Source organism: Erinaceus europaeus, chromosome 4, assembly GCF_950295315.1.
Source record: "Erinaceus europaeus chromosome 4, mEriEur2.1, whole genome shotgun sequence".
Classification (NCBI taxonomy): domain Eukaryota; kingdom Metazoa; phylum Chordata; class Mammalia; order Eulipotyphla; family Erinaceidae; genus Erinaceus; species Erinaceus europaeus.
Window position 1 is genome coordinate 27,405,323 of NC_080165.1, and position 15,233 is coordinate 27,420,555.

General features: G+C 51.2%; 1 protein-coding gene across 3 annotated transcripts in view; it reads left to right on the forward strand.

Moving 5' to 3' along the window:
* PARVB (parvin beta) overlaps window positions 1–11,406 on the forward strand; it is a 117,750-nt gene extending 106,344 nt beyond the window's left edge. For 2 of the 3 annotated variants that reach the window (XM_060189127.1, XM_060189128.1), the window contains exons 10-13: window positions 1,508–1,576; window positions 3,299–3,400; window positions 6,543–6,615; window positions 8,412–11,406. In XM_060189127.1, the coding sequence (XP_060045110.1) occupies window positions 1,508–1,576; window positions 3,299–3,400; window positions 6,543–6,615; window positions 8,412–8,488 (321 nt within the window). In that variant the 3' untranslated portion in view covers window positions 8,489–11,406. Of the gene's footprint in view, window positions 1–1,507; window positions 1,577–3,298; window positions 3,401–5,886; window positions 6,010–6,542; window positions 6,616–8,411 lie in introns of all 3 variants that reach the window. The other variant, XR_009549428.1, reaches the window with a different exon arrangement.
* The last annotated feature ends 3,827 nt before the right edge of the window (window positions 11,407–15,233 follow it).

Here is a 15,233-nt window from a genome sequence, read left to right on the forward strand (position 1 = left end):
GGGACACTTCCGGAACACTAAGTTGAGTTTTCTGGCTAAGCTTTAACCTCTTGTCAGAGAGGAGAAGCTGGTGACCCTGGGTCCCTAGGTAACAGGGCTTAGAAACTTCCTGCTTTGGGACCATGGCATACATGGTTGAGTGTATGTATACATTACAGTGCATAAGGATTTGGATTCAAGCCCCTGGTCCCCACCAGCAGGGAGGAAATTTTACAAGAGGCGAAGCAGGGCTGCAGGTGTCTCTGTACCTCCCCTTCCCCTCTTGATTTCTTTTTGTCTTGTCAAAAGAAAAAAAAATATGGGAGAGAGAGAGAGGAAGAGAGGGAGAGAGAGAGAGAGAGAGAGATTGAGAGAGAGAGAGAGAGAGAGATTGAGAGAGAAATGGAGGAGGGAGAAACTTCCTGCTTCTCTGAAAAAAAGCCTGGCTGGAATCTCAGTTCATGGAAACCATGACAAGTATGATTCTCTCTCTCTCTCTCTCTCTCTCTCTCCCTATATATATATATATATATATATATATATATATATATATATCTCCAAGGTTGCATCTAGATACATGTAAAATAATGTAATTCTTTTTTAAAAAAAATTAAAAAATATATATTTAATTTATTTATCAATGAGAGGGATAGGAAGAGAGAGACAGAAAGAACCAGACATCACTCTGGTACATGTGCTGCCGGGGATCAAACTCCAGACCTCATGCTTGAGAGTCCAATGCTTTATACACTACACCACTTTCCAGACCACTTTAAAATTTTATTTATTTATTTATTTATTTTCCCTTTTGTTGCCCTTGTTGTTTTTTTACTGTTGTAGTAGTTATTGTTGTTGTTATTGTTGTCGTCGTTGTTAGATAGGACAGAGAGAAATGGAGAGAGGAGGGGAAGACAGAGGGGGAGAGAAAGATAGACACCTGCAGACCTGCTTCACTGCCTGTGAAGCGACTCCCCTGTAGGTAGGGGAGCCGGGGGCTGCAACTGGGATCCTGGCTCTTGCGGTTTGCGCCACCTGCGCTTAACCGGCTGCGCTACCACCTGACTCCCCTGTAATTGTTTTACCCAGAACTCACTGGGTAGGGTGCCATATGTACAGCTCAAGCTTGAGCTCCAGCACCACACTGGGAGTAATATGGAAGCAGGGGAAGCTCTGGTGCCGTGTTTTCTATCCTTTTCTCTCTGCCTCTATTTGAATGGAAGAAAGTTAGCCCTGGGGTGGTGAAACAGCAGTCACATTTGTGGGAATAACCACCTTTCCCCTGACTCCTTTTCCCTCTTACATACACTGAGCCATCTTCTCTGGGATGGTTAAACCTGGTACTGTGTCCTCCTCCTCCCAGTGGGACCAATGCCAGTGTCACCCTCTGTGTGTAAGCTGAGGAAGGGCTGGTATGACGGCATTCCATGTCTGGTGATGTGAGCCTTGTATTGCACCTGGGAGAGGCCCGGGCAGCCTCCCCTGGGTGGGCTGCTTGAGTGCTCACACTCCCGTCTGCTCGCCTTCACAGTCCCTCATCACATTTGTGAACACTCACCTCAACAAGCTGAATCTGGAGGTGACAGACCTGGAGACCCAGGTAAGCAGTGCTCTGGGGCGGAGCCTCCTTTGTCCCTGGAGGTGGGCAGGGATGTTCTAGCAGGAGTGAAGCAGGGCTGCGGGTCTCTCTCTCTCTCTCTCTCTCTGTTTCCTCAACTCCCCATTCTCTTTTAGTTTCTCTCTGTGTCTATCCAGAAAAGGAAATAAACTTCCATTTCCAAATAAAGTCACTTGCACAAGTAGTAGGGGTTAGACTCTGACACATTTTTTTTTAAAATTCTTTATTGGATTAATGGTTTACAGTCAATAGTATAATACAGTGGTTTGTACATGTCTTAACATTTCTCAGTATTCCACATTTCCATTCGACTCCTACTAGGTCTGCCATCATGTTCCAGTGCCTAAAATCACCCCCACCACCACCCCAGAGTCTTTTACTTTGGTACAATCTGGCACTTATTATTATTATTTTTTTCCTTTGGGTGGTGGTGGGAGTGGGATGCAGGTTCAGTTCAACCCCTGATGCTCAGCTAGGAGCAGACCATGCCTGCTTTTGTATGTGCAAGTCCCTGAGTCTAGATGTGCTAGAATATTCTGGCCCCCTCTTTCTTGGCTCTCCACCAGGGTCCTCATGCTTGGCACTAGCACTGTAGCCGGCACCTAGCAAATCTTCCTGAATATTCTGCTCATAAGTGTACACAAGTTCTGCCCTGAGGATAGAAATTGTGTGTCCCCCAACCCTACACACACACACACACGCACACGCACACACACACACACACACGCACACACGCACGCACACACACACACGCACATGCAGCTTAAGTAGCATTATAAAAAATATTCTGAGCACTAGGCAACCGTTCAAGATGAAATATAATTTCCCCAGGATTAGCCGGGTGCTCGCGTCTGGCATCCTTGGCGTCCTTAGCGTCCTCGGTACAGATCTCCCCCTCGCTTGTGGCTGAGGCTCCTTAAATCCCTGGATGGTGGCGTTCTTTCCTCCCTTTTGTGAGTCTCATTTGCTTTTCTAATTAAAAATATGATTCTGTGGAAATGCCTGAAGTGGCAGATAAGCAAAACAAATGAAAGCCATTTGTAATCCCTCCCCTTGCCTGGGGGTACCCGCGCTAAGGGCTTGTCTGGCCCTCGGCTGGGCCATCTGTGCTGCGGACCGCTGAAAACAGTCCAGCTCCACGTGGGGATGCTCCACGGCCCATTTCATGTGCTCTTTATGGACAGGTTGTTTGCATTTATTTTTCGTGCTTCACTGACATCGCACGTTTCATTTTTGATTGTTTGGTCCAAAAGTGTACTAATTGAAAAGTCAACCCTCCTCTTCAACTCATTTTATATGCAAAACTGGATTATTTATTTAAAAGTGAGCGAGCAGCCAAAGCCCTAAAGCTTAGGACAGCCAGCAACCTCTGAGTTAGTCAGATCACAGCTGATGCCGGTGGAGTGCCTACTCCCTGGATCCTGGGTGTTTCCACCGGAGAAGCCTCCGAGAGGGAGCCCTTGTTGACCCCAAAGTCAGCAGCAGGAGGCCGGGCCTGAGGCCACACTGGTCCCAGAGTCTCGACCCTGTGCTCCAGCACTCTCCACCGCTGCACACGTGAGTGCCACACCTGGTCCCCGGCCTGTTGGCCTGCCGCTGGGCCCCTGGCTGGACAAGGTGGGCCATTGTCCTTTACAGGGATTTGGGGCACCGGCCAGCTCCACTCGGAACCTAGGACTATGACAGTGTGTGTGTCTCTGGTAGTTTGCAGATGGTGTATACCTGGTCCTGCTCATGGGCCTCCTGGAAGACTACTTCGTCCCCCTGCACAACTTCTACCTGACCCCTGAAAGCTTTGATCAAAAGGTACGTGCACGGGCATTTTTTGTTGACCCTGGCGCTTCAGCACTCTGTTCTGACTTTTCTCAAGAGAGAGGCCAAGGGAGAGAGAGAGAGAGAGAGACACTGCAGCACTGAAGCTTCCCCACAGTGAGATGGGGCCTGGGCTTGATCCTGGGTCGTGCACATGGTCAAACAAGCACCCGCCCAGGTGAGCTGTCCTGCCAACCCTATGTATGGTGCTGATATCAGTAAAAGGAACCCAGTATGGGGTCTGCTGGTGGTTCACCTGGTTGAGTACATGTTACCATGCACGAGGACCCAGGTTCAAGACACCAGTCTCCACGGGGGGGGGGGGGGGGGGAGTGCAGAGGATGAGCAGTGGAAAACAAAACACCAGGAATGGCAGAGTCAGACAGACACTAAGCTCTAGCAATAATGCCAGTGACAAAGAAAAGAAAAGGACAGGGTCAGGTGGTGGCACACCTGGTTGATTGTACACATTACCACATTCAAGGACTGAGTTTTAGCTTCTGCTTCCCACCCGCAGTGGGAATGCTTAATGAGCAGGTGAAGCAGGTCTGCAGGTTTTCTATCTTCCGCTCTCCTTCTCTGTTTTCCCCTTCCCTCTTAATTTCGCTCTGTCCTATCAAAAAATAGAAAGAGAAAAAAGGAAAAAATGGATTCATGGTGCTGGCACCAAGCCCCAGTGATAACCCTGGTGGCAATAAAAATATATAAATAAGTAATAAGACTTATAAAAAAGGACAACAAACCTAGTAGTCCTCCCTGACACTTTCAAGAATCCTATGCTGTACTCTCTTCTGGTCTGTTCAGAGGGACTCTAGTCATTTATTTATTTATTTATTTATTTTTGATAGAGACAGATAGAGGTAGAGAGAGAGAGAGAGACCACAGCACCAAAGCTTTCTTCAGTGAGGTGGGGGCCAGGCTCGAACGTAGGTTGCTCTATCCAAGTAAGATAATTCACTATTCCTCTGTCATTTTGAACAATGTCCAGTGTCAGTGGTCTGTAGACCCTTCCATTGTCTGTGACATGCCTGTGTCGTCTCTGTCCTTTGCTGCCTTACCGGCTGTCCAAAACATTTTTAGTGGTGGCACCAAGTCCCCAGGGGGTGGCCTGTCGCTGTCTGCCCCTTGTTCCTGCGACTTTCCCTGGTGGAAATAGTAGACAATAAGGGCTCTTCTTGAGGATGCAGCTTTGACTCCTGTGGACATATTCTTGGCAAGTCCCCCATGTCAGTGTGCAGGGACCAAGCATGACACATGGAGTGCAGTTTTCCCTGTGATAGGGCGGTTCCCCACCTGGCTGTCAGGCAGGTTATGGTGTCTTATTCGGCTTATGGACATCCATACTGCCTTGTCATAAAAAAGGGGGGGGGAGTCGGGCAGTAGCACAGCAGGTTAAGCACACATGGTGCAAAGCCCAAGGACCAACGTAAGGATCCTGGTTTGAGCCCCCGCTCCCCACCTGCAGGGGAGTCGCTTCACAAGTGGTGAAAGAGGTCTGCAGGTGTCTATCTTTCTCTCTCTCTCTCTGTCTTCTCCCCCTCTCTCCATTTCTCTCTGTTCTATCCAACAACAATGACATCAGTAACAACAACAGTAATAACTACAACAATAAAATAACAAGGGCAACAAAAGGGAATACATAAATAAATATTTAAAAATATATATTTGAAGGGGGCTGGGCGGTAGCACACAGCACAAAGCGCAAGGACTGGTGTAAGGATCCTAGTTCCGAGGCCCCAGCTCCCCACCTGCAGGGGGTCACTTCACTAGCGGTAAAGCAGGTCTGCAGGTGTCTATTTTTCTCTCCCCTTTTCTGTCTTCCCCATCTTTTTCCATTTCTCTCTGTCCTATCTGGCAATAACAATAAAAATGACAACAACAACAACAAGGGCAACAAAATGGAAAAATGACCTCCAGGAGCAGTGGATTTGTAGTTCAGGCACAGAGTCCCCAGCAATTACCCTGGAGGCAAAAAAAAATTGTACTCTTTATTTATTTGATAGGGACATCTAGAAAGGGAGATTGGGAAGGAGACAGAAGGGCACCTACAGCTTTGCCACTTGTGAAGCTTTCCTCCTATGAGTGACGCCAGGGGGGTTGAACTTGGATCCTTCTGCATTGTGGCATGTGTGCTCAACCAGGTGTGCCACCACTCCAGCCCCCTGCCCTGTCATTTTTTTTAAATCAATTGGAGAGGCTTATTTCAGATTTTGTCCATTAGTTTTCTTGAAAAGTTTTTTTAAGGCTGCCTTTTAAAAATCTTTTTAATATTTTTATTTATTCAGTTTTTTGCATTTAGAGAGGAACTGAAAGGAAAGGGAGAAAGAGAGACACCTGCAGCACTGCTTCACCAGTCATGAAGCTTCCCCCCTGCAGGTGGGAATCAGGGTTTTGACCCTGGGTCCTTGTGCACTGTAATGTGTGTGCTCAACCAGGTGCACCACTGCCTGGACCCCTGCCCTGTTGTTTTATTTTCGTAGAGACCCGGATGTGGGTCAGGAGCAGCCGTGGAGTATGGCCAGTGCTGCTTGGTGGGTCTACTTGCTGCTTCTGGCTTTGTTTGCTCCTGGCTGAAGCTTGGCCCTGACTGCTGAGGTGGAAAGGTCAGAGATCTGGCTGCCTTACAGTTCATGTCAGCCTTCATCTCAGGGATTGGGGGAACTTTAGACACAGTGAGGAAGGCTCTGCTTGAGAGTCCTTTGCAGTCATTAGCAGGACTCTAACTTCCCATGGGCCCCTGGTGCCTTTCTTTCAGGGAGGACTTCATGGGGATGGGGCCTGTTCATCTTCCTGTGGCACCTGACAGTTCAGGTCCCTTCCGTGGCATCTGATAGGACCAGGGCCCTTCTGCCCAACACAGGGAGCCATATTGGCTTATTGCCAGGCCTAGCAGGGTCCAGAGTGCCTGCCCTGAGCCAGGTCACCACAGTCCCTGGCACACTCAGCCCCTTGAGACTGTCCCTGCATGTGGCCAGTGTCTGCTTAGTGCACAGGGCAGCGGTAAGGGTCTGGGTCTCGGTTTCTGCTCCTTCGTTTATAAAATGGGGTCACGGTTACTTCCCATTGCAGGAAAACTGGGGCCACAGGCAGAGTGACAGACTCTGTGGGTCCTGTGTTGACTGTCCTCTCTCGGCAGGTGCACAATGTGGCCTTTGCCTTTGAGCTGATGCTGGATGGAGGACTCGCTAAGCCCAAAGCTCGCCCTGAAGGTAAGGTGTTCCTCAGGAACTCGGGGAGCAGGGGCCCAGGAAGGGCTGAGCACCAGGTCTTAGAGGAAGTTTGAAGGTCAGGTGTGCTCTCGGGCTGTTCCCCTTCAGGCCCTGCAGCCTCTGTTCCTGCACTGGAGGCTCTAGCTAATGCCCACGTGACTAGGTAGGGAGGGTGCCTCTCTCTTGAAGGCTGCCAGAGGCTCAGCACTTCAGGGACTATTGGGCTCACGTGCCCAGCACTCATTCAGCATGCCCATGCCCACGGGACCCCCAGAAGCTGTGGGAGCCAGGAGTGAGATTCGGAGTCCTTCCTACTCCTGTGTTAGCTGGGGGTGTGTGAGCCCCAGCACCCCTACAAGCCCAGGCTGGCCCAGGTTCTGCGGGCTGGTCTGGCAGGCCCAGTCTCGCACAGATTCCCGGGTGCTGCTCCAGGACCCCACTTGGGGCCTTACCATCTCAACAGCATGGATGGGGGGGTACTCTCTACCTTCCAGACACCCACTCCCCCTGCCCAGGAAGTCTCAGCAGCCTCCCTTCACCCCTCCTCACCCACGGCCAGGGAAATGGGGTCCCCTGTGTCCCCAGATGGCCACTCGGCCAGCCTGCTCTTGCATTTGGCTCTGAAGACCAGTGAAGGACACAGCTGTCTCCCAGCACAGGTTGAGGGGCCTCCATTTGGGCTCTTCCAGCCTCCCCTCTTCTCCCCAGGAAGCTGGAGAGCCAGGCGCAGGCCTGCTCAGCCCCTGTGCCCCTCCTTAGAGCTGCCTCAGGGTGTCTGAGCCCAAGGCTGATTCTGGCATCCTAGGCAGGTGTCTAAGAGGCCTGTTTGTGCTCAGCTGGGGGTCACTCACCTCTCTCCCCAACGTCTGCCTGGCACCTTGGTATCAGGTCCAGGGACCTGAGAAGTGGAGCTCAGCTTCTGAGGTTTGGATTGTGGCCTTCACATGAAGCTAGTGGGCAGGCCATCTCTCCCCTGTGCTTCTCTTCCCTGTTAGCCTCTGCCCTCTGCTCTGTCTGATGAGGGGTGGGAGGGGGCATGTCAGGCCTCTGTGCTTCCCTCCTGCCCTGCAGGACTAGTTCCAGCATCCCAGGGCTGATATGGGGATGGCTGTGATCACTTTGCCTCTCAGTCCACTCTCCCAAAAGAGATGCCTTTCCTACTCTATGATTTACCTGCTGGAGGGAGGCATGCAAGTCTCAAAGTGGGTCCTTAGGTTAGTGTCAGGGGCTTCCTGTGAGCCAGGACCTGAGAGCTCCAAGATCTGAGCTCCTTACTGTCCCCTGGTCCTCTTAGCTGATCCCACAGATCATCTGTGGGGGGACTTGGGGCACATGAAGTTAAGAACCAAATGGCAGACTCCTGGGAGGACAGGCCGCCTTTCTGGCCAAGAAGGTGGCTGGGCTGTACTGAGCCCCAGAGGGAGTTCCTGGGACCCCTGTGTGTCCTGCTGTGACTGCCTCATGTTGCTGGCATGTGACCTGAAGGTCAGGATGGCCTGGCAGCCCCAGGAGGCCCAGCCAAGGGTGCAGACATGGGTTGACCCAAGGGTGTCTGGCACCTTGTAAACGCCCTACTGCTGTGTCACCACACCTGGTACAGATCCTGGAAGAGCTGGTGGTTGTCCCTGTCCTTGCCATTCTAGGTGGCATTCCAGGTCTGGAGTTGGCACCGCCACTGCCTCTTGCATGGTGGCCAAGTGTGATCCCTGTGAACACAGCTGCCATCCCCCTACTGCCCACATAGGCCTGACCTTGGCCTCCAGTCCCACCAACAGCTTCTCTGTTTCCTCCTGCAGATGTGGTGAACCTGGACCTCAAGTCCACGCTGAGGGTCCTGTACAACCTCTTCACCAAGTATAAGAATGTGGAGTGAGCCGGGGCTGCACCCCCTATGGGGGCCAGTGCTGATGTGATGCCTGCCGGAAGGGGGGACACCGGCCTCCATTCCCACCCCCAGCTCTTCAGCCCCCTCCCTCCCCCCACTTACCCTGCTGGTTTTGCACCTTCCTCTCTCCCTGTAATTCTGTGCTGGGCAGTAGCCTTTGGAAGGAGGGTCCCAGCCCCTCACGTTGTGTTCCAGGCCTCAATTCCTCTGAGACACAAGGGTTGCTCGGTCAGTTGTTGGCCTTGATGCAAGAATGAGAAAGGGGATGAGCCCTGCGTGCCCCTGATGGAGTAGCCGCCCTCACCTGCTGCCAGAAGCACATGTTAGCTATTCTGGGCACCGCCTGGGAGGGGCTGTGTTAGAATGCAAGGCCTTTAAGGAAAAAGCCTTTTGCAGTTTTCAGAACTCCCCTCTCAAGCCCTAGAAGTTCACAATGCTGGAGTATCCACCCCACTGTCCTGACTTCTCCTTGGCCACTTTAGTGGTGCTTCCCATCAGCCTTTGCACAGGTAGCTGATGCTCAGGACAGTATTTGTTGCTGCTGCCACCACAATGGAAAGGGCTGGGTAGTGGGGGGCAGCTACCACTTGAAGGAGAGACCCAGTTGGGGGAATAGATGCGGTTTTTTTTAGAAACTTTGAAAAAAGTGGGTCTTCTTGGGAGACGATAACAGAGTGCCACCGACCAGGCAGCTAGAACCCCAGAAATTCATGTTCACCCAGTGCTGGAGTCTGGATGGCTTCCCTGCAGTCTTTCTCCCTCTATCCTCTCCTGCTCTCCTGTCCTCTAACATGGTCATTGCTCTGTGTGTGTTTCCTACCCAGCTTGAAGTAGGACCGCCCCCAATGACCTTACACTCACTTCATCTCCCCATCACAGACCCCAGTCTTCAAGTCCACAGTCCTATTTGCAGGTGCTCACTTTGGGGTGATGGTGTTCACCCAGTGGGATGTGCCCATCTCAGGCCTTGTTGGGGCATCCCACTGAAAGAGGAAATATATGTCACTCACTCAGACACCCACCCACCTTGGCTCAGAGGCACAAGGACCCTCCTGCCAGTTGGGTTTTCCAGGCTGGTTCATGGGGTTCTGCTCTGTGTCACCCTCTCCCCACCTCCTCACAGTGCACCAGGTGGGGGTTCATCCATGTCAGTCCCTGGGGGGTCCCTGCTTGCCATCCCCACCCTCCTTCCCTGAGCTCCCTGGGCATTTGCTGCCTGCCCCCTGCCCCCCTCTCATTCCCACCTGCTTGCCTTAGATCGGAGCTGTTGCACGAGTTGTTAATGCAAAATTGAATGCCAGTGCTCACGTTTTAGAAAACAGTTTAATATTCTGTTTCAGGCTGCCAGGCTGGGGACGGGTTCAGAACAGCCGTTCCGATGGAGGTGGTTTCCCAGCAGGGGAAAGAAATAATTAAAACGGCATTAAGGTGTCTCCTGCGGGAAGCAATGACATTAAAGAGGCATGATGACAAAGTAGCCCAGGCTGGGATGTACTGAGCCGCCTTCATCCCTGGTGGCGAGGCATTGCAGCGACCTGGAGCTGGTGGAGGTGCAGCCACCTGCCTTGCTTACAGATGGGCATCTCCTCTGTTCTTAGAGGGACGGGGATGGGGGTGGGGGCAGGGAGGAGCAGAGAAGGCAGAGATGGGAAGGACAGCCTTAGGGGTTTCAGCCCATTAGGCAGCTCAAGGAGACATTCTGGAAGGTGAGGCTGGACTCCCAGGCACTAAGCCATGAACTGCATATAGAGGGAACCGTAAGGGGGGGACTGAGCCATGATGCACCCATCAGAGCATAGACGTTAACCATGCACAAAGACCTGGGCTCAAGGCCCTGGCTCCCACCTGCAAGGGGGAAACTTGACTAGTGGTGAAGCAGTGCTGCAGGTGTTTCTCCTTCTCTATTCCTTCCTTCTCAATTTCTCTTTGTCCTGTCAAATAAAAGAAGAGGAGATGGTCACTGAGAGTGGTGGATTCCTTGTGCTGGTACTGAACCCCAGTGATAACCCTTGTGGCAAGAAAAGGAAGGAAGGAAGGAAGGAAGGAAGGAAGGAAGGAAGGAAGGAAGGAAGGGTGAATGATAAGGTGAATGGCGAGACTATAGCAGGCACTTCAGCCTTTAATGGTGACTGTTTGAGGTCATGGTTCCAGCAGAGGCTGTGATCATTCATCCAAATTTCTGTTGCCCAGCTGAGGGAAAGGTATAGAGAGATGTGCTTTCCTCGCAGTGGGGCCGCCTCACACCCAGCTGCCCGCACTTCCACTTCCCCTTTGCTGTCCAGTGAGAACCACCATGTGCCTGGAAGGCTGGGTGGGCCATTTCCAGCTGGAGTTGGGTCACTCTGTGGAGGGACTCACCCTCTTGCCAACAGCCTATGATCCCTGTTGAACTGGGGGACAGTCATGGTTGGGCATGAATTTCAGGGCTTGGGGTGCCTCCTTGGAAGTCTGCCATGTGTCGGGATATCTTTGGGTAACATGGACAGGAGAAGCAGCCTTCCTGATGGCAGGAGAGCTCTGGGATCCTTCTTCCTCTACTGACACATACCTTCAGTGACTCGTTCTTCTCAGAAGAGGGATCCTAGTCCCCAGGAGCTACCTGAAAGCGAGGTCACGTCTTCCCAGCCCTGCCTGCTATCCCAGCACAGGGCTGCCTCAGTGAACAACCACATGGTTACACCACAATGAGCAACCACATGGTCTCCTGTAAGCCTCGAACCTTAAGACCCCAGTCCCCTGCTGTCCTCACTGGATATGACAAAATGTTTTGTCATTTGAAAGCCACTGAGAATCCTTTATCACCTCCCCTCATCCCCCTGTGTGCTGATGTTTTATTGTCTCTCTTTTTTAAAAGCTGTATTTACTTTGAATATCTGGATAGTCAATAAAAGCCACCAAAACCCCAAGTGGTGTTGACCAGACCTGTCTGGGGGTGTGTCTCTTGCAAACAGCATTTCTGGAGTCTCGGCACAAATTCTGTGCTTGTCATAGTGTTCTGTCACTTACTCCCTCCAGTGCACCTGGTAGAGCTTATACATGACAGTGTGCAAGGACCCAAGTTCAAGCGTACTGGTTTCCACCTGCAGGGGGAGAGCTTCATGAGCGGTGAAACTATGCTGCAGGTCTCCCTCTATGCCTCTCAGTCTCTTTCCTCCTCCCCTCTCAATTTCTCTCTTTCTCTATCCAAAATGAATAAATAATAAACAACAGACATTGGGTCCATACTCCCAGAGGGATAAATAATAGGAAAGCTATCAGGGGAGGGGAGGGGATACGGAGATCTGGTGGTGGGAATTGTGTGGAGTTATACCCCTCTTATCCTATGGTTTTGTTAATGTCTCCTTTTTTAAATAAAAAAAATTTAAAAAAAGAGAAAAGAAACAAAATAAAACAAAATGGGCATGTGGGTGCAGCTGCCATTCCCAGTCTTTTCTAGCATCAGATTTAAAATACAAGCCTCTGGGTAGAGAACACTTTTTTTTTTAAATGACAGTCTTTTTTAAAAAAAAAATTTTGTTATTGGATAGACACAGAGAAATTGAGAGAGAAGAGGGAGATAGAGAGGAAGAGAGACAGATGCCTGCAGACCTGCTTCACCACTTGTGAAGTGACTCCCCTGCGGGTGGGGAGCCGGGGGCGGTAGAGAACACTTTAAAACAGCCAAACGGATGCTGGAGTGATTGGTGCAGTGTGGTTAATATGGCAAGTGATGGATGCTACAAAGCTGCTGCTGAAATCCAATGGCTTCTTTCCAGGTGTCAAAGGGGTGACCTGTTGTGCCTGTCCCAGTCTGGGTGATGGCTCCCTTATGCCTGCTGTAGCTGCTCCCCAGAAACTGACAACTGGGTGAGGGAGGGCAGAGGGCCCAGCTCATAGCCCTGAGTGGGGAAGAGGGGCTCGGCTGGCAGAAGCCATGTTTGGGGACCACAAGGAAGAGGGGGTGACAGCCCGTCAGATATGTGTCCTTCTGAGCTGACACCCTGCCATCATCAGGAAAGCTGCTCAATCCAGTCAGCCCCCCTACTGTTGGGGGGACCTTCTGCTGGGCTGCGGGGTGGGGCAGGAGCTCTCAGCTTCTCTCTGACTCCCTCCCTTGCAGCCACCCCCCAGGGATCTGCGATGTGATCTGTCTTGGGCTCAGCAGAGTGTGTAGAATCTGAGAAATGGGACCCTCAAGGGACGGGGAGCTCACTGTTCCTTTTGCAGGGACAGCCTGGTATTGGGGAAGCTCAGGTGTGGGGGAATCAGGGTGCATTTTGAAGTGGACGCCTACTCCAGGTGGGGGTGGGAGAGGTGTTAGATTTGACCCGACAATTTAGGAATGCCATGAGCTCCTGGTGAGGCTTTGCACTGGGTGGGTACCGTGGGGATCCCTGCCCCCTGGGCCCAGCTCTGTTGAACATTGGCTTGGTGCATATTTACTGAGGGCTGAGCTGGGGAAGCCAGAGGGATTGAGGTTGGCAAGCCCTGCACTGCCTTGGGAGCCAGAGAAGGGCGGGCAGACAGGCAGTAGCTATTGTAAGGCAGGCATGTTCGGGCAGATGGGGCAAGTCTGGGAAAGAAAGGAAGCAGTAAGTGACCTGGCAGGTGGCTCAGTGGCTAGAGCACTGGACTTGAGGGCACAAGGTCCTGAGTTCTATCCCTTGTATCACATGTACTGAAATGCTACTCTGGTCCTCTCTCCTGAATAAATGAATCTTTCAAATGGAATAAAACCATGAGGTTCTAAGTAAATAGAGTCAGAGTAGGGAGATGGACTTGCACTAAGGCCTAGGGTTCACAGCCCGTTCGTTACCTGCTATACTCGGGAAGACATGGAGGCTCATTCTAGCAATGGGTGCTGGGCACTTGAGTTAGGGTCATGACAGTATCTATGTCGAATCACAAATATCAAATAATATGTCAAAATGATTTAAAAATTTTAAGTTTATTTTTTATTGCTACCAGGGTTATTGCTGGGGTTCAGTGCCTGTATGATGAATCCACTGCTCCTGGTGATGGCATCTCCCCCTTTTTAAAATTATTTTTTGGGGGATAGAAACAGCAATTGAGCGAGGAGAGAGAGACCTGCAGCCCTGCTTCACTGCTCGTGAAACCCCCATTGCAGGTGGGGCACAGAGGCTCCAACCCATGTCCTCGTGCTTTGTAAAATGTGAATTCTACCAGGTGTGCTACCATCCAGCCCCAATCACATTTATTTTTATTTATTAAAATGGTTTTACTATGAAAAAGTCTTGGTAGCATATGCAGTGCTGGGGATCAAACCTTCGGCCTCGTGCATGAAGTCCTGTTCCCCACTACTGAGCCACCTCCCAGGCTGCAAATCTCAAGAAATTTTTTTATTTTTATGGGAGAGAGAACAGAGAGCTCTGCTCTGTCATACAGGGCTGGGAGCCCCTGGCCTGGGACTTGCAAGTCCTGTGTTCTGTAGCCCTCACTGCAGCTCACTCTGGATCTCCTTGCTGACACTTCCCAGAAAACCTGCGTTGGAGTCGATGCTCTATCCACACGTGGAATACAGGTCTGGGTCCGTCACACACCCACTTGAATGGTTTAGCTGTATGGGATGACAAGGTGAGCCTGAACTATCATCTGCAAGAATCAGGAAAAGGAAGACGAGGCTGGCATAAGGATGGGGTTTTAGTCCCCCAGCAAGACAGCACCCCACACACAGCTCCAGGACACACTTCATGGTGGAGTGGTGCTGTGGTGTCCTCTCTTTCACTCTCTATGTGCATTTAAAAAGCAAAAGAAGAGAGGCTGCTGGAAGTGGTGGAATTGCACAGGTACAAAGTCCTGGCACCCCCTTCCTGGCTTCCTCCATCCCTAAAGAAAAGACATGTTGAATTTAGGGACGGTTCTCTGGAGGAGGCATGTTAGGTAATGACTCAGCCATTTTGAAAGCTAGGACAGGGAGAACTAGGTGGAGGGAGCAGTGGGTATGAAGCTTCTGAAGAGGAAGGGATGGGAGCAGTTCAGGAGGCCGGGGGCACCCACAGAGGAGGAGGATGTCCATGGTGATGGGCAGATGTTCCCAGCAGGCCATCTTGGCTCTTTTTATTTTTTATTACCACCAAGTTTGTTGCCGGGGCTCAGTGCTGGCACTACAAATCCACCAATCCTGGTAGCCATTTTTCTGTTGTTTTTTTTTTTTCCCACCTCCAGGGTTATCGCTGGGGTTCAGTGCTTACACTACAAGTCCACTACTCCTGGAGGCTATTTTTTCCCTTTTGTTGTTTATCGTTGTTATAGTTGTTATTGCTATCATTGCTATCATTGGATAGGACAGAGAGAAATTGAGAGGGATGGGGGAAACAGAGAAGACAGACACCTGCAGACCTGCTTCATCACTTGTGAAGCGACCCCCCTGCAGGTGGGGAGCCGAGGGGCTCAAACTGGGATCCTTACACGGGTCCTTGCATTTCGCACCATTTGCTCTTAACCCTCTGTGCTACTGCCCGGTCCCCTCTGTTCTGTTTTTTCATTTGACAGGACAGAAAGAAATTGAGAAGGGAGGAGGAGTCAGAGGGAGAAAGACAGACACTGCAGCCCTGCTTCACTGTTTGTGAAGCTTTCTCCCTGCAGGTGGGGAGTGGGCGCTGAACCCATTTCCTTGCACACTGTAATGTGTGCAGTTAACTGGGTGTGCCGCCACCTGACCCCCCAGCAGGCTATCTGAGAAGATACAGGCCAAGACAACTGGGCTTGTTTTCAGGAGCTTCTGGATGCCACC